Source organism: Neurospora tetraspora (assembly GCF_033439725.1).
Source record: "Neurospora tetraspora strain CBS 560.94 chromosome Unknown B0H65scaffold_5, whole genome shotgun sequence".
NCBI classification, from domain to species: domain Eukaryota; kingdom Fungi; phylum Ascomycota; class Sordariomycetes; order Sordariales; family Sordariaceae; genus Neurospora; species Neurospora tetraspora.
The window spans coordinates 208,916-228,185 of record NW_026944387.1 but is presented as its reverse complement, the minus strand read 5'-3'; the positions used below and the strand labels follow the sequence as shown (position 1 = coordinate 228,185).

The 19,270-nt window shown below is 53.5% G+C and overlaps 8 protein-coding genes across 8 annotated transcripts; 4 read left to right on the top strand and 4 right to left on the bottom strand.

Moving 5' to 3' along the window:
• Positions 1-1,349: 1,349 nt before the first annotated feature.
• B0H65DRAFT_549511 (uncharacterized protein) lies at positions 1,350-2,138 on the bottom strand (the record flags this gene model as incomplete). Its single annotated transcript, XM_062829665.1, has 1 exon — positions 1,350-2,138. The coding sequence occupies one exon, from the start codon at positions 2,136-2,138 to the stop codon at positions 1,350-1,352; it is 789 nt and encodes a 262-aa protein (XP_062680071.1).
• A 2,248-nt stretch (positions 2,139-4,386) lies between these two features.
• B0H65DRAFT_495147 (uncharacterized protein) lies at positions 4,387-5,062 on the top strand (the record flags this gene model as incomplete). Its single annotated transcript, XM_062827785.1, has 1 exon — positions 4,387-5,062. The coding sequence occupies one exon, from the start codon at positions 4,387-4,389 to the stop codon at positions 5,047-5,049; it is 663 nt and encodes a 220-aa protein (XP_062680070.1). The 3' UTR covers positions 5,050-5,062.
• A 1,216-nt stretch (positions 5,063-6,278) lies between these two features.
• Positions 6,279-7,092, top strand: B0H65DRAFT_539997 (uncharacterized protein; the record flags this gene model as incomplete). Its single annotated transcript, XM_062829136.1, has 2 exons — positions 6,279-6,772; positions 6,824-7,092. Exons 1-2 carry the CDS (start codon positions 6,355-6,357, stop codon positions 7,090-7,092), a joined length of 687 nt encoding a protein of 228 aa, XP_062680069.1. The 5' UTR covers positions 6,279-6,354.
• An 833-nt stretch (positions 7,093-7,925) lies between these two features.
• On the bottom strand, positions 7,926-8,630 carry B0H65DRAFT_575250 (uncharacterized protein; the record flags this gene model as incomplete). Its single annotated transcript, XM_062830613.1, has 1 exon — positions 7,926-8,630. The coding sequence occupies one exon, from the start codon at positions 8,628-8,630 to the stop codon at positions 7,971-7,973; it is 660 nt and encodes a 219-aa protein (XP_062680068.1). The 3' UTR covers positions 7,926-7,970.
• Positions 8,631-9,311: 681 nt separating this feature from the next.
• On the bottom strand, positions 9,312-10,225 carry B0H65DRAFT_215611 (NUDIX hydrolase domain-like protein). Its single transcript, XM_062821984.1, has one exon. It carries the CDS (start codon positions 9,992-9,994, stop codon positions 9,437-9,439), a length of 558 nt encoding a protein of 185 aa, XP_062680067.1. The 5' UTR covers positions 9,995-10,225; the 3' UTR covers positions 9,312-9,436.
• A 318-nt stretch (positions 10,226-10,543) lies between these two features.
• Positions 10,544-12,514, top strand: B0H65DRAFT_526053 (uncharacterized protein). The gene is made up of 2 exons (XM_062828851.1): positions 10,544-11,165; positions 11,349-12,514. Exons 1-2 carry the CDS (start codon positions 10,814-10,816, stop codon positions 12,365-12,367), a joined length of 1,371 nt encoding a protein of 456 aa, XP_062680066.1. The 5' UTR covers positions 10,544-10,813; the 3' UTR covers positions 12,368-12,514.
• Positions 12,446-13,959, bottom strand: B0H65DRAFT_215531 (uncharacterized protein). The gene is made up of 3 exons (XM_062821982.1): positions 13,279-13,959; positions 13,009-13,199; positions 12,446-12,957 (listed from the first exon to the last, which is right to left on the bottom strand). Exons 1-3 carry the CDS (start codon positions 13,699-13,701, stop codon positions 12,525-12,527), a joined length of 1,047 nt encoding a protein of 348 aa, XP_062680065.1. The 5' UTR covers positions 13,702-13,959; the 3' UTR covers positions 12,446-12,524.
• A 2,059-nt stretch (positions 13,960-16,018) lies between these two features.
• Positions 16,019-18,329, top strand: B0H65DRAFT_215571 (ankyrin repeat-containing domain protein). The gene has a single exon (XM_062821983.1). It carries the CDS (start codon positions 16,298-16,300, stop codon positions 18,170-18,172), a length of 1,875 nt encoding a protein of 624 aa, XP_062680064.1. The 5' UTR covers positions 16,019-16,297; the 3' UTR covers positions 18,173-18,329.
• The last annotated feature ends 941 nt before the right edge of the window (positions 18,330-19,270 follow it).

Genomic DNA, 19,270 nt, shown 5'->3' with positions numbered 1-19,270 from the left:
GAAAGAAGTCCTTTTGTTCGCACTTCTCTTCTCCCTACTTCCTTCCTTCCACTTTTCAAAGTTCACCACAATTACAACACAATTGGGGCGAAACATGCACTCCCTTTCCAACTCCCAAACGGGGTTTCCCTTCCATTGATGATAATGCCCGGCAACGCCAGCCTCCAACTGATCGATGACGGCTGTCGCTTGAGATCGTTGTTCCTTATTCTTTTCCGCTTCCTCTTCTACGTTCGAGTCCTGCTTTATTACCTTTCCCTCAGCCTTGGTCACGAGAGGCTGCAACTTGGGAGTTGTGAAGCTACCTACCAACTCTTGGTGGACTGTCGCCTCTTCATGGTGTTCCTTCGGCTTTTATTCGTGTGGCTCCTCAACCTTCTTTTCTTGCACGTCGCAGATCATATCTTTCCAAGGCGAACCCCCTGAGGCCTGAGTTCATGGCCGATTCGTCCGAGATGAGTCGCGCCGCTTGACGAGTGTCTTCTTCGTTCCATCAGCCGACAGGAGGACGAGTCGGAGTTGAAAGTAGATGTAAAGACAGCAGCGCGCAGCGGCGGCGGCGGGACATGGACGATATTCTCCTCGTCGAGCTTTTCTCGGCCCTGGGTCCCGCGAGGGGGAGGGAGAAGGACATGGACCGCAGTGGTAGTGGTATGCTGGTAGGGCAAGGGCATGCTACGAGGCGTCCCGAGGCCCAAAATTCCGCGTGAGGGGAGAACCCGTAGATTTGAAGTCACAGGTGTCGAGATTGAAATAGTTGGAAGAGTACTATATAAGCCGGCATGAGAGAAAGCCCGTGATGTCAGGATGGGCAATCTTAGGACACTCAGATCATCACCGTGGTTCCTCGGGGCTCAGGACAATACGTGCCCTGGCACTGACATTATGGTAATTTATTGAGGTAGGTATATAAGAGGCATGCACAGAAATAAAACAAAAAAGTAGGAGAATGTGGTTCGGTGGCTGGGAGTTGGTCACAGAGGACATAATGTCAATGAGAGCGAAAGGTCGAGTTGTAGCTGAAATGGTTTCGATGTTATTTTACCACCAGCAATGACCAGCAACTATCTGTCTATCTGGTCCATTTTCTTTTCCTGCCTCTGAGGCAATGATCATCTACATCTATAGCAGTGATCTCTATACCTCTATGTATCCCGTCCTTTCCATTCCGAACGCCTCGCTAAACGACAGATGATCCCAAGCTGACCTCCAATTCCAGATTCCACCTCTACCACCCCCCAAGGATGTTACTGCCGTCACTCCTTTAAAGAAAACCGTGCGAGAAAGGAGGGAAGGTGTACTGAAAATAGGGAATTGTCGAAGACTGAGGCAAGCACCGCCCGACCGAACTAGCCGACAGCAGGAATCGGCTTTTCAGTCGGATACTCGATGTTCATGACCTTATGATCGGTCGGGTTGGTAATCTCAACGTTGACACCGCTGCCCAAGGCATGCGGGCAAGTGGCCTGGTTGGCACCCGGAGCCAAGGTGCACTTCTCGTCATAACCCTTGTGGCACAAGGAATCGTTGATGTTCCAAAGCTGGTAGTTCTTGCCGACCCAGGTGTTGCGACTGAGGCAAGACGAGAGGAAGTTCATGGAGTTTGCGCCCTGAAGGGGAAGCTTTCCGGAACCGTCCATGATCAAAGACTTGCTGTTATCAGCGGGGATGTACTGGTAGTCAAGCTTGCCCATGGCGCCTCCGGCGATGGCGGTGCCAGGGGCCGCGGGATTTCCAGTGGCGAGGTAGTTCCACGCGTCGTATGAGATATCGTGGGCACCGCCGGAGTGGTCGATGCGGAGAAGAGTGACGGTACGGCCGTTCGTGGTGTTGGTGAGCTTGACACAAATGTTGTCGCAATCTACTTCCTCCTTCCAGTACGCGACGCGGTTGGTGTTGATCTTGCAACCAAGAACACCAATGGAGGACGAGAAGAAAGGGTGAGGGGTGACATCGTAGAGGCTACCGGTACCGGAGGCCTGACGCTTGTCGACGTTGACATGAGCACTGGGAGTGCTGATGGGGGAGTGAGGATCGAGAGAAGAGGGTGATGCCTTGACGATGGAGGTTGAAAGCTCCTGGGCGAAGCCGAAAGCAGCCAAGAAGGCTACGGAAAGAAAGATCGCCTTGTGAAACATCTTGCCGATGTTGGAGATGTCTAGTGTCGACTGAGAGGTAGTTCGAGAGAAGACTAGGGGCTGAGGTTGCGGGATAAGACTTGGGGGTTTGTCTTTCGCTGTTGAAGATCTTGGAGGTTGATCTTCAAGGGGGATGGTGATGAGGATTGGATAAGGAAGAGGAAGGCTGGGGAGGGGGGGTTTTTATATCTAGAGGAGGAGGAAATACCGAAATATTGAGATCCACCCAAAAACCACATTTCGAGTGAAGGGTAGAGGATAGTTGAGATGAGAATGTTGAGTGAATGGGCTTGGATACGGTCAGAAGTCTTCATCCCACACTGTGAAGCTTCAACAAACCACAGTCTGGACGCTTCGGATGAGGAAGTCCATCGGTGAGAGACACCAGTTGATGACACACCGCATCAATCCTGAAAAGAAAGGGTCCGAAGGTTGAGATGAGGAGAAAGCTCTAGGTGAAGGGCTTACCTCTACCTCCAGGCAGCCCTGGGGCATTTACCACTGGCATGGGAAAGACTCCACCCCCAACAGAACACCTGTGGTCTGGCGACGAAAGATGCTCGCCTGAAATACTTCTGGGATATTTTGCTCGTCTTATATCTCTATCCTTGGGAGGCAAGTGGGGGGCTTTGCTAGATGACAACCACTGTGCCCGTCGTTTGGCCCCAACAGCCCTGCAGTTTGACAAGCGATTGAGGCTCCGGTTTTGTATTCATCCTCACTCCACAGCGGGCTCCTGCGCAGGGTCAGTATTGAAATATATCATCGTAGACACACGCGTTTGCTGTGAGTCTGTTCTTCAAAAATACAGATTAAGGGGGAACTTGCGTAGGTAGATGTTGCGGACGAGATGGTGACATGTGGCATTGTTATTCCTCAGTTAAGTACCTTTTAGTCCTATGCCAGACTTCAATGTGCAACAGCACCAGCCATCTCAGATGTTTGACACTCAAGCGTTTTCCCTACTCCGATGCTCCGTCCAGATTGCTTTTGAGCAGGTGCGATGTTGACAGACGTGGAGATTGCAAGCGCATACATGTCCCTCATTTTAAAACGGAAGCAAGCGAGAAGGAAGTCACGATTCCACAATGACTGTCATCAAATTCACGGTAAAAACAGAAGGCACGATGCAAAAATTGTTTTGATGACGCTGTATTGGAGTGATCCCGTCCTGTGGCCTCTAACTACCAGCTGATCAAAATCCGTCATTCCATGCCACTGAATCCCTCGCAGACACTGACCAAAAAGTCGTTGGGGATGCTCCCTTTCACCTGAACGATGATTCCTACAGCTTCAAACGCAGTCTCTTCAGTGAAGGGGCATGTTGACGGCCGGCAGAATTCATCTCACGACGTCAAAAACGGCTGGAGTCGTCACAAGTCCGGACCAGAGCAGGTTCCGTGCCCGTGAATGGTCTTTTCCATGACTGAGATTCCCCACAGGATATGGGCAGCACACTTACGCGGTACCTGGGCAGAAAACCTTCTCGTCTGAAGCTGTGGACGGGAAATCGTGCTCATTTTATAAGGTACTTTCGCCGGCTCGCATGACCACCTGGTGGTCTGACCTCGATAAGCTGCCGTCTTGGCAAGCGGTTGGAGTTGCAGTTCTCCATTCACTTTCAAGTCGACCCCCTTTGCCCGCTTTTGTGGTGACGACGGGAAGGTTGAGTCATCCAAAACACACAACTTCTGACCCTGCGTCTTTGCAAAGCACAACAAATCTCTCATCGTACTTCCTTGCGGTATAATATCCAAACAGACAACGCGTGTTCGGCGTCATGAGAAGACAATGGCGTGGCACTGTTGAGGAGTGACGGCGGACGTCAACCTCGCAGTCACCAGCCCTTGTACTGTGCGAGATTTTCCGCGTTTACTTCAAAGTCGTCCGAAAAAGAGATAAATGACCCACCACCCCCAGTTATTATGTGTTCGCCTCCCATTCACTCACTTGTATCTTGATAGGGTGAGCCGTGGGAAGGGTTCAAGATGAGAAGGACCAGTGAATGGACCGCGAGGTCCGTTTGGCTTTTGGGTGGACCCCCAATGCCCATGGAATAGATGGTCTCTCGATATTCCTCCCTCCTCTAGATATAAAATCCCCCATTCCACCAGCACTTCCTCCTGTTTCGGTTTCCTCTCCATCGACCACCCGGAAGCAGAATACCCTATCCTGCTTTCTTCTCACTCTGGCAACAGGACAGTCGCAACCACACTCCCAAAGCCACACAACATCAAGAACCGACAAGATGGTGTCCTTCAAGTCTGTCATTCTCGCCCTTGCCACCACCGTCATCAAGCTTGCTTCGGCCATCAAAATCCCTGGCAACGGCACTACCCCTCATGACCAGTATTCTTCTTCAGTCGGCGTGCTTGGCTGTAAGATCGATATCAATAGGGTCGCCTACTGGCCCTCCTCTGTCGACTGCGACCAAATCTGCGTCGAGGTCACTGCCAACGGTCGTTCGGTCACTCTGCTGAAGATCGACCAATCCGGCGGCGCGTACGATATCTCCTTCGACGCCTTGAACTACCTCAAGACTGGTTACCCGGCGGTCAAGGGCCACATCGAGCCCGGCGGTGGTTTCCCCGCCGACTCCAACTTCGTCCCAGCCGAGAACTGTCGCCACCTGATCAAGACGGCCTCGGGTAAGCTCCCCTTCACTGCAGCCAACTCCATGAATTTCATTAGCTCGTGCACCGCCGGCCGTAACACCTGGGTTGGCAACAACTACGAGCTGTGGAATATCCTCGATCCCGTATGCAATCACGGCTTCAACGAGCTGTGCACGCTCGCCCCTGGTGCAAACCAGGCTACCTGCAAGCACCCTCTGGGCTCCAACGACGTCCTGACGGGACAGGATGTTCTGAACATCCTCTACCCTTCTGGTGAGGTTGTCGATGCTCCCTAAGCACAAGACATGGAAAACCGGCGGCACAACACACCATTTCGACACACTTTTCCTTTTCTCTTGAGATACCACGGCGTCCAGGACGGATGGGTCGCATAAGGAGGAGGTCGGTTTTGAGTTTCGGGATGAGCGCTCATCATGGGTGCATGGGCTTGGTCGGCAAAGATGCATTGGGAGCTGGCGGATAGAGGACTGGAGTCCAAAAGTACATAGACTTCAAGGATTGAGCATCATGCTCCCCGATGGTAGCCGCGTAGTTGATGCTGGCTTCGGCAGGAAGGAATGACATAAACCTATTCGGCCACTTTCTTTCTTCTGTGATTGTGACTTCCTCGTTTGGTCCTACTCAGGCTCCTTCCTTCCAGTCTTCGTTGCAAAATTTACCAGGAGTCGCAGCAGCAGTGAAAATGTTCTGGAAAATGTTGGAGGGGGTGATCCTTGTATTATGCGGACTGATGCACACCCGATTCTCATGCCCTCACACCAGACTGGTCCCGACGACGGTGAGCACCACCACCGCCGGGAGAAAAACGAAAAGAAATGCCACTCAAGTTCATCATGCTCATTTTATTTGCAGAGGGGACAAACATTCAAAATCACTAATCGACTTGGGCCTCTCCTACATCATCGAAACATAACGCTCAATATCCTAACGGCCGTAGAGGAGGATTTGAAGGATCCAGGACCCCTCGAAAACCTTGGACTGGGAGTTTGGTCGCCTCCATCCTTACAATGCGTGCTTCACGGTTGGAATCCCATCTACTTGCCAAACCCAAACGGCAGGTAAGAAACGCGCAAAATGAATCCAATCGGATCGAACATGCTAACTCAAGTTTCTCTTCCCAGTCCAGACGAGACATTTGTGGGTTTACACACAAGTTGCTCCCATTTCCACGCTCAAGACAGTGCCCTCGGATAATACCAACGGAGCGGTACCTTCACCCAGAGGCTGCTGTCGTCTGAACTCGAGGATGACTCCCACCACCGCTTTTGGTCTGAGGCTCCGGGATGGATTCTGCCGGCCGTTGGCGGGTCTCTTCACCAGGCCTTCCCTTCACCAAAAACCTTCTCGTCTCGTCTCAACCTCCGCGATGATGGTGAATGGCATGTGGAGAGCTCCCATTCACCCGCCACAGATCTGGAAATTGGCCCTCTCCTCTAGATATAAAATCCCCCCTTCTCCCACCACTTCTTCCACATTTCCACTTCCTCAGCACCAACAAGAAGCAGTCTCGGAGTCTCTTGCCTTCAACAAACCCGAAAGCAACAACCACACTCACAGACATCTCCATCGCGGTCAACAAGATGTTCTCGAAGGCCTTCTTCTCCTTCTTCGCCCTTGCGGGTACTCTCCTCCTCAACGCCACTGCTGCCGCCCCCTTCAGCGACGGCCGCAACGGTACCAAACTGGCCGCTGCTGGCCAGATCTGGCTCACCCCCCACGATCAGTACTCCTCGTCTGTTGGTGTCCTCGGCTGCAAAGTCGACATCAATCACATGGCGTACTGGCCTGAGGCCATCGGGTGCGACGATATCTGTGTCGAGGTCACGGCTTTCGATCGCACCGTAACTCTCCTCCGCGTCGACAACTCTGTCGGCGCCCACGACATCAGCTTCAACAACTGGAACTACCTCGAAACCGGCTACCCTGCCACCGTGAAGAACCAGATCAAGCCCAGCGAGGGCTTCACGGCCTCCTACAAGACCGTGGACCCAAACAACTGTCGCTAATTCATCAACGGAACCGCCAGCGGCAAACTCCCCTTCTCGGCAGCCACCTCGATCAACTACATCTCCAACTGCGTTCTCAACGCCCCCAACTCGTGGATCGCTAAGAACTTTGAGCTTTGGAACATCTACGACAGCCAGTGCAATCTCGGCTACAACGAGATTTGCGAGACTCCGGACTTCAAGAACGGATTCAATCAGGCCAAGTGCACCCACACTCTTGGCAGCCAGAATCCGCTAGCCGGACAGGATGTCTGGAATATCCGCTACCCCAGTGGAGATTTTGTGGAGGTGAAGGGTCCTGGCCAGGCTTAGATGTTTTTGGGGGCTTGAACTTTGCGGTTCTCTTCGGCGGGGCATGGCGATAAACAGATCTTCATTACCTACCATTCATGGCTTCGATATTCGGTAACTTGACAGCCCGAAATGGTTCATGACGACCTTGTCGCGGGCTTGGAACAGGTTCAGAGGAAGGTCTCGGTTCGGAATCGGCACTTGCGGGAAGATTGGGAAGTCTGGAGTTTGTGGTCTGTCTCAAAGGGTGAGCAATGCATAGCGCGGAGTTAGAGAGTTTGACATCGTGGGCATAGTCCTGGAATTCATGATGGCTTTCGGAGGAATTCTCGTGTCTTTGGGGCTTCTAGGCTCGACATGAGAGAGGCAAATGGTAGATGCCGGCTTCGGCAGAAGGAAATATGAATGGGAATTGCGATCAAGGTGCAAAAGCGAGTCCCAAATGTTGTAATACCCGCCTGTGAAATGTGAGCTGTTTAGACAATTCTATTTGTTTTTGTCTAGAGGTCTAGAGGTATAAGATACCGTAACGTCATAACTCGTGAAATGCCCTCCGCGAGGAGAAAAAAAAAAAAAAAAAAAAAAAAAAGCCCAGCCAAGGGTCTAAAATGAGAAGAAAAAGAGGAAAATCGCCAGGTCCCGTACTAAGTATTTTGGGGGGCGCGTGGGATCCCTGAAGCTGCACCCAGTGTATGTCCTGAGTTTGTGCTCCAAATGATGTCCCAGAGAAGAGAAAACATGAACCCCGTCTAGGTCCTCCAAAAGAAAAAAGAAATCATATCCCAAGAACTCCTGTACAGCAAACCCGCCCACAGTATCCATCGTCAGAAAAACTAAAAAAAGAAGTGAAAATGCCGTGACGCCGTGTATCTTTCGTGGCTCATGATGTCGAACCAAACTCAGTTAGGATAAGGAATATCCACCACCGGATACTCCTCGGGCAACACCGTCTGAATACCCAAGATATGTCCCGCTCCACAATCCGGCTGGTTGGTAACAGCCAAATCGGGAAAGCTGCAGGGCACATCCTCGCCCCACTGGCACCTGGCATCGGCAATGTTATAAAGCTGGAAGTTGTTGCCAACCCAGCTACCGCCCTGGCAAGAGTTGACAAAGCTCATCGAGTTCGCCGCCGAGAAGGGCAGTTTGCCGTCAGGCGTCTTGATAAGAGGCCTGCACTCCTCGGGCGAGACGTACTCGTAGGTGGCATCCACGGCACCGCCCAGGGCTGCCCCGCCGGCAGCACCGACGCCGTTTTGGAGATAGGCGTAGGCGTCGTAACTGATATCGTGGGCGCCGGTGGAGCTGTCGATCTTGAGGAGGGTGACGGAGCGGCCGTTGGCGGTGACGCGGACGCAGATGTCGTTGCAGGAGACGGAGGACGGCCAGTAGGCTACGCGGTTGATGTCGATTTTGCAGCCGAGAACGCCGACGGAGGAGGAGTACTTGTCGTGAGGCGTGATGCCGATGGCTTCGCCGCGGCGGACGGGGGGGATGACGGCGGCGGAGGTGAGGGTGGTGGCCATGAGGCCAAAGACGGCGAGGGCGTTGGCTAACATCTTGTTTGAAGTTTGTGGTTTTGGTTTGAGAGCTGGTCTGGTGGGAGGTAGGTTTACGTGTGAGGCGGCTGGAAGAACTTGATCGAGATGAGTGGTCGATTCGAGTTAGTCAACGCTGGCTGGAAAAAAAGAAAGAAAAGATAGGACAGGGGAACTATTGTCATTTTATAAGAGTGTAAGAAATAATCTACAAGTACGGGCTTCGAAAATGAATGAACATGGGAATAGCCTCTTCCACACCCGGAAATCTACAAGGACAAAGACAGATACATCTTGGGTGGTGCGTGCCCCTGAGCCACCCGCATGGAACAAGGGGAGATGAAACAAAGTCAAGCTTCGAGAACGTGAAAGGAAAACGTGCTTGGTGGAGGTTATCTTTGCATGAAACAAAGGTCAGTGGCTTGTGGCTTGCGTGGCCACAGGTCCAGTCAGATAATTTGATATGGCTGAATCATACGTGGAAATGGTTCTGTGATATTTTAAGATCCACCCAAGTCTCGATCTCAGATATCCCCAGATATCCCCGCGCATGCTGCCCGACTCGGAGTGGTGTTTAATAATGCACTCTATACGCCGATGCAGGGACCGGCAGATCTGGGAACCGGACATCGGAAGTAGCCCGGATCCAGATCGGTGATATCTCGCGCTTTCATTCCCGTCAATGGGACGGGACCTGGAACTGTTGACGGGTTCCCGAGTCTCCAACTGGGGGTTCCGGCCGTGCACATGGTCTGTGGCCCAATCATTGTCCGAGTGTCGCCCTTGTCCCCGAGGCCGGCACTGTTCGTCTGCCGCTCCTATCCCGTTCATGCCGCTTCTTCAGCACCGTTGACCCCTTTTGTCCCACCCGGCGTCTTTGTATCGGCTCGGAAGGCGGCAAAGAGTGTTTCCCGTTGTCCAGGATATGCGAACTTGATCTCCCTTTGCCCGCAAAACCCGGTGCGGAGGTCATCCTTTGAGACCCACATGAAATCCTGGTGTTCCATCGGATTGAGAACAACTTGGGGGTCTTCATGCTGACCGTCTGCATCCTCGACAGAGACAAGGAACGTGAGTTTCCGATATCGCCCTTCGCCTGATGCTCCTTCGAACTCGAGTTGGTCGAGAAGTCCCATGACATCTTTGAGGACAAGGCCTGTCTCTTCGAGTAGTTCACGTGTCAGGGCGTGAGAGAGCGTCTCATCTCCGAGGTCAACTCCGCCGCCGGGAGTTTCCCACATGTTGGGGAAGCCATCGGTTGCCGCGCGCTGAATCAAGAGGATTTGGTCGTGGTGGAGGACTACGGCGCTGACAATCACACCCTTGATTGTGGGGTTGGTCATGAGGTACGTCTCAAGCGAGACGCCGAACTGGTGGAGAGTCATGGCGAGGTTTGTGATTCCGCACACGGCTTTGAGGAGATGAGTGTTGATTGTAGTCCCGGTTTGTTGGTTGCGAAATTATTTGCCGCTAAAACGCAATAAAGAAGTTGACGGGATACCGCTGAGCTGAATGGGAAAGAACTGAAGGTTGGCGTCAAGGTTTTCTGTTGGTCCTTGTGCCTCCCCAGATGTTCCCAGCTTTTGACTTTTGCTGCCGCCTTCGGTGATATCTTGCGTAACGTGGAAATTAGGTACCTTTCGATGGCCCCAGAAGGGAACACTTTAGGCAGGATTACTTGAGTAAACGCAGATAAACAATCGCGGTTGCCTGAACGCCACGTAATGCGGACACTGCGGGCTCTTCCGGTGTACACCCAGTTTGGAGATGTTCTTAACTTCGCGTCCGATAATGATGGTTGAACTGTCGCCTGGTTAGCATCACATGAAATTCTGAGAGCAGAAGCAGTCAAAGAAGATGCCACCATGAAACCACCAGAGTCGCAAGCTGAAAGAATCCTTTGTTCTCGTCGAGTGTCTGGGGAGTCTTCAGATGTCAGGGGTACACGGAATGGCCCGCCGTCGCACGTGCTGAAAGGGTCCTTTGTGTGCCCCACCTTTTCAGGGGCTTTAGCGCTCGTGGTTGGCCACAGCCCCCACCATTCAGCGGTCCCCATGACGTGGCGTCCACTGTTTTGTTTGTTGTCCACGACAAACATCGCGCCTCCATTTCCATCATGACCTTGTCCTTGTCCCTGTCGTCCATCTCCCGCTCAGCCCTACCCGCTCTCCATATCGCCGGTCATCGATGATCCCAAGTCCATCATGGCGACAGACTCCAGCACCCAGACCGAGACGCTGCCCGAGATCGACGAGGATGACTTCGTGATCATCACCCACCAAGAAGCCAACGCATTGCGTCGCCCGCGCTTCCTCAACGATATCAGCGATTACATCGACAGCATTGCCGAGGAACTATGGCCCATCAACAAGAAGATCCACGACAAACCTGAGCTTGGGTATGGCGAAGTCATCGCCCATTACACGCTGACGGCGTACATGAAAACACAACCAGGATGGACGGTGACGCGGTCGGCGTACGGCATGAAGACGGCCTGGGTCGCTGTTTACGACACTGGCAGACGGGGACCTTGTGTTTCGTTCAACGTTGAGATGGGTATGTCCACTTCCATCTTTCCCTCCCGCTCCCTCATATCCCGCTGTCTTCCCCCATGCCATCCTATCTCGTGATCCATCCCAACAAGTGCCTGAACACAGCAGGCATCACCCCAGCATTTCATAACCTCGACATCGCCACGTTCTAGACCACAAGCAAAACTGACACCAACCCCCAACCCAGACGCCCTCCCCGCCATCGGCCACGCCTGCGGCCACAACCTAATCGCCACCGCCTCCCTCGCCGGCGCCCTCGCCACCGCCCATCTCCTCTCCCTCTACTCCCTCCCCGGCCGCGTCGTCCTCTTCGGCACGCCCGCCGAAGAAGGCGGCGGAGGTAAGATCCGTCTTTTAGCCGCGGGCGCTTACAAAGACCACGGCGTCGACATCAGTCTCATCTCTCACCCGGGCACGGTGGGCGATTGCGCCCTCACGCACACGACCGCGTACATTCGGATGAAGGTGGAATACTTTGGCAGAGAAGCGCACGCCGCGGCGGAGCCGTGGTTGGGTGTTAACGCGCTGGACGCGTTGATCACGGCGTATAATGGGATTAGTGTGTTGAGGCAGCAGACTATGCCGAGTGATATTATTCAGGGACATATTACGGATGGCGGGGCGAAGCCGAATATCATTCATGCGTATGCGGCGGGGATTTTTGTGGTTCGGGCGGCGACGCAGAGGCGGTTGGAGGAGCTGCTGGGGAAGGTGATGGCGTGTTTTGATGCGGGCGCGATGGCGACGGGGGCGAAGGTCAAGGTGACGAGGTTGATGGCTTACAAGGATCATGTGCCTAATCGATTGTTAGGGAGGAGTTATGTGCGGTACTTTAATCCGTTGGTTCCCGAGGAGGGAGATGGAGGGAGGGATGGGGATGGGAATGAGGCTGGAGGGCCGAAGAAGATTCCGGAGGATCAGGATGTGGATAAGATGAGGGGGTGGAGTGGTGCTAGTTCGGATCAGGGCGATATTGCTCACGCGATGCCGAGTATCATGCCCGGGTTTGAGATACCGCCGGGACCGGGAGGGGCGGGGCCGCACAATCCGGGGTTTGCGGAGAGTGCGGGGACGAGGCTGTCGTTCGAGAGGAGTTTGAGAGTTGCAAAGGCGTTGGCGGGTACGGCGGTGGATGTGTTGACTGTTGATGGACTGTTAGAAGAAATCAAAAAGGAGTGGAGGCGGTCGATGAACGGGGGTAAGTGAAGGAAGAGCAAAACGATGGAACGGTTAACGACGTTATGACATTATGACAGCGGTACAGATTGGATATAGGTTGGATATAAGATAACACGGTAACGGGCTGGCCCCATCTTCCATCAAACAACATCTCTTACCCCCTTCCTTCTTTCCTTCATATCCTCTACTGATACGTAACCTGCATCCCCCCCGGCAGCTCCGAGACCCACCCCTCCGTCTCCTCCTTCACCGTCTGCTTCTTGAAACAAGCCAACGCCTGCTCCGGCGTCTGCGTCTTGAGCTGCGAGCACCGATCACCGCTGCACCGCGCATCCAGCGCCTTCTGTAGCGCGTCTCCCTTCCACCCAAACACGTAGTCGCCGTGCTGGCCGTACCCGGTCCCGTCACCCATCGAGTACACAAGCGGTTGTCCCTTGTCGGGCCAGATGGCCTTTTCGTTGAACTGCCGAGTGTCCCACATGACTTCGTACATGAGTTGCGGGAGACGGACGGGGTGGCTGGCGGGGCAGGGGCCGGTGGACTCGAAGGTGCCGGTGGAGGGGTAGGCGACGTGCGATTTGTGGTCGGGGGAGTCGACGTTTTTGCCGTCCCAGCAGCTGATTGCCTGTTGGTTCAAGAAGGTGATGGTGAAGGAGGGCTGGACTCACGTAGGGAAGGTAATAGTCGTGCGAATCCCACCCGGACACATCTTATTAGGAAAAGTGACGGTATCATCGCCCGTGCAGGGCGCACCGCCAAAGGGACTCTGCTCAATGTTGTGCTCACATCGATGGCAGATTTGCTTTTGCATGCCGCGGTTAGAGCGGAGCATGGCGTCGCCTACCAGCATGCGGAAGCCCTTGGATGGTGTGTCAGTGTCCGGTCCGTCTTATCACTCAGTTACCTACGCTAGCTGACAGGGGTCCATGAAAACTCACAGGCTTAAAAGCAGTAACCTTCGTCTTCCCATCATACGGCGGGATATAATACACGGTAATCCCCCCCTTGCCCTTCAGTCCCAGGTTAACCATCTGCGGCACCCGCTTATAGCTCCCGTTCTTGGCCCGGAAGTACAAGTTGGCCGTCCAGTAGTTGGAAAAGTCCTCGGCGAAGGAGCAGGTGGTGCAGGTGGACTTGGCGGACGGGTCGTAGTCACCCGGCGTCATGGTCGCGTTGAAGGAGTTGCCGCCGACGATCTGGTGCATGTGCGTGGAGGGGAGCATGCCCGGGTTGACGAGCGGGTCGAGACGCTCGATGGAGAGTTGGCTGCATTGGAAGCGCATCATGGCTGCTGTGGCGTATTGGGCTAGTGTCTCCTGGAAGAGGAGGGAGGCCGTGAGGGCTAGGTGGTGGAACTTCATGGTGATGGCTTGGCTCGATGAGCGTGTGTTCGGATAAGAGCTATCGAAGAGAAGAGGTACCGGTGGGGAAAGCTAGTGAGTTGCAGTTCGAAGAGCCAAGGAGAAGACAAGAGCGAGAGAGACCTTCTCAGGCAGATGTCATGGAGGACAACCCTTATACTCATGTTCCTCTTTGCCGCCCGCCCGCCCGGGCTCATGAGCATCGTTCCAGATATGCCGTGGTCAACATAAAGGGCGCGGCATGAAGTCTCATCGACAAACTGCAACCATGAATCTTGCTTCGTGCCAACATGTCGTTGCCATTGGTTGAGCCGCTTGCCGAGCTCCGGCCACAGATTTCCAGTACCGCCGTGGTGAACTGCCGCATATTGGCCGGCTTGGTGGTTAAATCCGGGGTAAAAGCTTATTGGCGAGGAAGGGGATCTGCCTTGGACAGGAGGGAGAAAGGTAATATACTCTAATGAGGTCTTGGGCCTTGACCCCTCTCCTAAAACATTTGGGATTATAAGAGACTATATGCAAGCAGCCAGGAGGGTGGTGGTTTGGCCACGAGTAGTTGTTAGGTCGCTGACTGTGATAGGAGCGCGAACAATGCCGTTGCCACATGGTGTTCGGTTTCTGCCGGTTGAAGTACCACCGAGTCAGAAGACCGGGTGGAGTTGCAGCTGGTCAAAAGAGAAGGATGAGATTATCCATATCGGCATGCCATACCGGGACAAAGTTCGAGCTTCAAGATTGCCAAGCGCAATTTACAGTATCGTCGTCGGCAACCGAATCGGAGGCCTTTTAACCCTGCTGGGAGATGGGCATCTGCAAGAGGCTCGTTTGATGTCGTAGACTGACTCGGAGCAGACTGATGGACGCATTATCGCAAATTTGCTGCGTCTGGATGGTCCTAACCGGGTTCTGAGCCCTATGCGAGTATCATGGCGTAAAGTCGACCAAGACATGGCCTGAGAAGTTCCAACATGTTTTCCGTGGGATACCGCTTGGCCTGGGCGGGAATGGTAAAGTCATGGCAAAAAGATCATCAAAGTTCCAACTTGGCTGCCGCCCGTTTCGTTTCTCCATTGGCCTTTTGGATATGGGCTTCTTCTTTCCTCTTCCCATCATTCGAATGCTTTGTTGTTGAGAATTCCCATCCTATCGTCCAGTTGTCGTTCACCGTCCTTTTCAGTGGCCGACCCCTGCCTTATAGGGCGCTGGCGCTGGCGCTGCTGACGCCAAGACATGACTGACCGGACTTGTCGTCTGCAACTTGCCGACGACTTTCCGGACACTCTTTTCTACCGTGTACAACAACAATATCGCGCCTTTTTACCGAATAGTCTTCAATGTGGGAGAAGGGAACTGAACAAGTTCGGACAAGAAATCAGGAAAAGAGGACAAGATAAGCAAAACAAGTCCCTGATAAGGACAGCCCCATCCCATCTTCCAAGCCCCAAACACTCGCGCTTACCTCTAACCCAAGACAGACGCCGCGTTAAGCGCACCATACGTCATGGGTGAGGAGAGACACAGGCCCACTCCGACTGGCCATTTTTAGAATTGAGTTCTGACGGCTAGCTGTAGCCTAGAGGATCTGAAACCCTGCTACAGAGATAGCGGATGTGCTGAGCCTTGTGGGCTTGGTTAGCGGTTGGAAAAGTGGTTGAAGGGGATTGGTCGTTTTTCTTTCGCTGTGCTCTCCTCCTTTTCTGACGCTCTTGTCAGGGTGATGATATCAGAAAGGGAGGGTTTGCTCACCTGGGAAAGGATGAATATGAGATGGCTGGAGGCACAGAATTGAGTTCTCGAGAAGGCATAATCGGTCCGCGCTGGTTCTCGAATTTTCGGCATCACCCCACTCATCGCACCGAGATACGAACCGTTGACTTGACTCGGCAATCACCATTGCGACTCCATCACGGGCGGCTCCCTTCGTATTCCTTATCAACCGAAGCAACTCGGTCGCACAATGACGCATATGACCGATGACAATAACATGCCTTCTGGAATGTTTCCCTTCCCAGACATGGATAAGTCCGATCTCAGTCATCTCACCTTCTCACCGTTCTTGTGTCTCCTCGCAACCGACCCAATGTGGCAATCTCCAATCTCCCCATCGGTTTCGCATGCACTCGTATCGCTTCGGAATCCGGGTGCCTACGCCTTGCGGACATTAAAAACCAAGATCCTCCAAGGCCAGAGGCCGAGCAGCGGCTGCATCAACGGGACCGGGGGATCGCTGACAGAAAACCGGGTGTTGCGGCGGGCATTAGGGTGATCGCTACTGCCAAGTGGTGGCGGTTACGGGGTGTTCGTGAAGCCGTCCAGTGATTTGTTGCCGTCGTTAGCGTTATCTGCAGGGTGTCAGCTTAGGTGCAGTGCCACCTCACCCATCACCGCAGCACCACCACGCCGGGCCCGCCGCCATGGGTCGGGATTTGACATTCTTATGTGGCAGCCTTGACGGGATGGATCCGTGGTATTGGTATATCTCGCGATGGTCGCAGTCGGTAGTGCTGTTGTGCTTTGCCTTCTTCTGACAGCCAGTACCAGACATCACCGTTGAAGGAAACAGTGGACGTCAGGCAGCAACACCACACCACCCAAAATGGCGACGACAACAATGACCAAGACCACCAACACACAAACCATCCTCCTACCGCCAACACCACCCCAGACACCACCTCCAGAGGTCAGGAAACCAACCCTCACCCTCCTCTCCCCCGCCCTGCCCATCCCTGCCTCTCCATCTACAACGTTCGCATTCGAGAAAGCACCACCACCCTCACAACCATCTCAATTCCTCCTCGCCGCCTCGGCCCGCCTGTCCGCCCTAGGATGGAAATCGCGTCCGCGCCAAGGACCGCAAGGAGTCTGCCGGCAACTTCAAAAGCCGAATCGGAGTCTGGCGATACCCACACTACTTCCTGGTGGTGTGCCGAGTATCATCGTTCACGGGCCAAAGTGCGAGTGTAGGGAACGAGAAGAGAGGACGGAGAAGGCTGCCGATGAGGAATTAGTGGCGAGGGTGTTTGCGTTGGCACAGCAGAGTGATGTGAGGGAGAGGATAGAGGAGCAAAAGAGGATTAAGGAAAAGAGGGAGAGAAGTGGTGGAAGAAGAAAGAAGGGAGTGTTTGGATGGAAAGTTGAGATTCCCAAGGAGGTGACGAGGTTCTTCAGTGGTTCTACCGCTTCGCTCTCCGACTCCGACTCCGAGACGGCAGGAGCAATCACCGACCACCACAAAATTACCGATCTCTATCTGGCCTGTTCCAATCTCGACATAGACAAAATCGTCGCCCATATATTGACCAACATGGTCCCGATCAATGGGCGCTGCACCATTACTTCCTCCGAAGTTGGCTCTCAACCGGTCGAGACCACCCCCCTCTTTTCCGTGCTCCGCTGCCCCCTCTTCTCGACTCGTCCAAAAGGTCAGACGGCAATCCTCCGGCTCTTGCTTGACCTGGGCGCCGACCCCAACACTTCCGTCTCCGTCCTCCCTCTGTCATTCGAATCAACCCACCTTTCCGCACAATCACAACCAGGAAGAATTACCGCGTTGAGCGCTGCTTGCATCCTCGGCGTGCCCGAAGCAGTTTCCCTCCTCCTAGAGCGCGGCGCAAAAGTTGATGCCAGAGAAACCAGCCTACCCCTTGGGGTCGATGGAAAGTGGGGGAAGGGGCTCAGCGCCTTGGATGTTGCAATTCTGACTGGCGGACAAGAGCGAGTTGTGAAAGTGCTCCTCCGAAAGGGAGCCAACGTAACGGGAAGTTGCGAACTCTTCCTTCCTGCTCAGCTCCCAAGCAAACTGGCAGGTACGATTGGGGGCAGGCCAAGGATGAGGAGCGCTTCAACTGCCACTGCGAGTTTCCATTCCAGACAGCAAGAGCGACAGCAACAACACAACGAACAATGGCCAGCACCACTACCAGTTTCGAAAAAGGTCACAAGACTCTCAAACCTAACACCCCTCCACCTCGCCTCCCTCTCCTCCTCCTCTTCCTCCCCAAACTCCGCCCTCGCCTTTACCTCCATGATCCTCTCCTCCCCCTACAGCAAAGCCGACAACAACGCGCGCACCTCCAGTCCCCTCAACGGCGGCCGCACGCCCTTGCACTACGCCGCTGAATCTCTCAACCTCGAAGTCTCCTCCCTTTTACTTTCTGACCACCGCACCGATCCGCACACAACGGATGACGATGGTGCTACCCCCCTGGCTTTGCTTGTGGGCAAGTTGGAGCAGAGTAATTACTGGACTCGGACGAGACAGAATGAACAACATGTGGTGGAGTTGGTCCGCAGGTTGTTGAGGGCTGGAGCGAACGCGGGAGTGAGGTATGGGACGGATTTGAGTTTGAAGGCGAGGCTTTTGGCGATGGATTGTGAGGGCGAGGATGGTGAGGACAAGAAGTGGGGGGTGTTGTTTGAGGAGGATGGAAGGGGTGTGTTGAGGGGGAGTGTGAAGAGGAGGACTTTCTAGGTTTAATAGGCTGGTGAAAAGAAAGGAATCACATTCGGATGATGTATGCATACTTGGCGTTTTGGTGCTCAATGGCGTTAACGGAGTGGCCTGATGTCTCCAAGAACGATATTAGGGACAGGCATTTGTTGTATTTTCTTTCTTCCATTCGGTCACAAAAGGCCCGTTTAACATCCAAGCACCAGATGCCCATTCACAAAAGAAACGACATCATCAACACAATGTCTGTCTTCAGATGCCAATTTGCTCCATGTCCTGTTTGATGTGATCACACCGCGCCTAATTTGGACACACTTGCATTAGTCTAAAGGCCACGGAGGAGGCCGCATGGCAAGAAGGGCACTAGGCGACAACGGAAACTTTCCAGATTCTTCTAGAAAGGAAAAAGAAAACCAGGGGACGACTGAGATTAACTTGAACTAACCCCAGGCGGGACCGATATGTTGTTACACCTCGATTTTACACTGTGAGACACTGACGTACGGCACGTGTATCTCGTGTACCGGTCCAATCGGTAGTTTTGTTTCCGAATTTGTTTGACACCATGTCCAGCCTTGCAAGGCTGCCTCTTGCATAGTTCGGGGTATAGCCGACTGTCCCAGTTCTCTGTTCTTGCAGTAAGTACGCGCGGCCGTGGCACGTCGCGCAGCCGCTGCTGTGATCGGGGCTGAAGTGATGTGATGAGATGGAGATGAGGGTGACACCGTTAACGACGTCCACTCGAACCGAACGGTGCAGGGAGACAGATGTCAAGGAGTGTTGCACGACAGAAAGAGGCCGCCACGAACGATACCGTCTTGATTGATCTACGCCAGGATTCCGTCTCGGTTTTTGAACGACCGTGATGCTTTGCCAAAGATGCCATCCGACCATGAAGCAGTTTTCCTTTAACCATTCCAAACTCCAAACACAAATGTTGAACTCCGATGCCGTTACTATATTGTCCCTTCTATAAGGGGTACACTCCACGCACGCCCATCGACCCTACAAACACGCCATTTTTCCTAATGTCAGCTGTTATATAAAACAGGCCGTATTTGGTATAAAAAACCAGATTTCTAATATTTCTAACATTTAATATAGGTCACTATAAATACT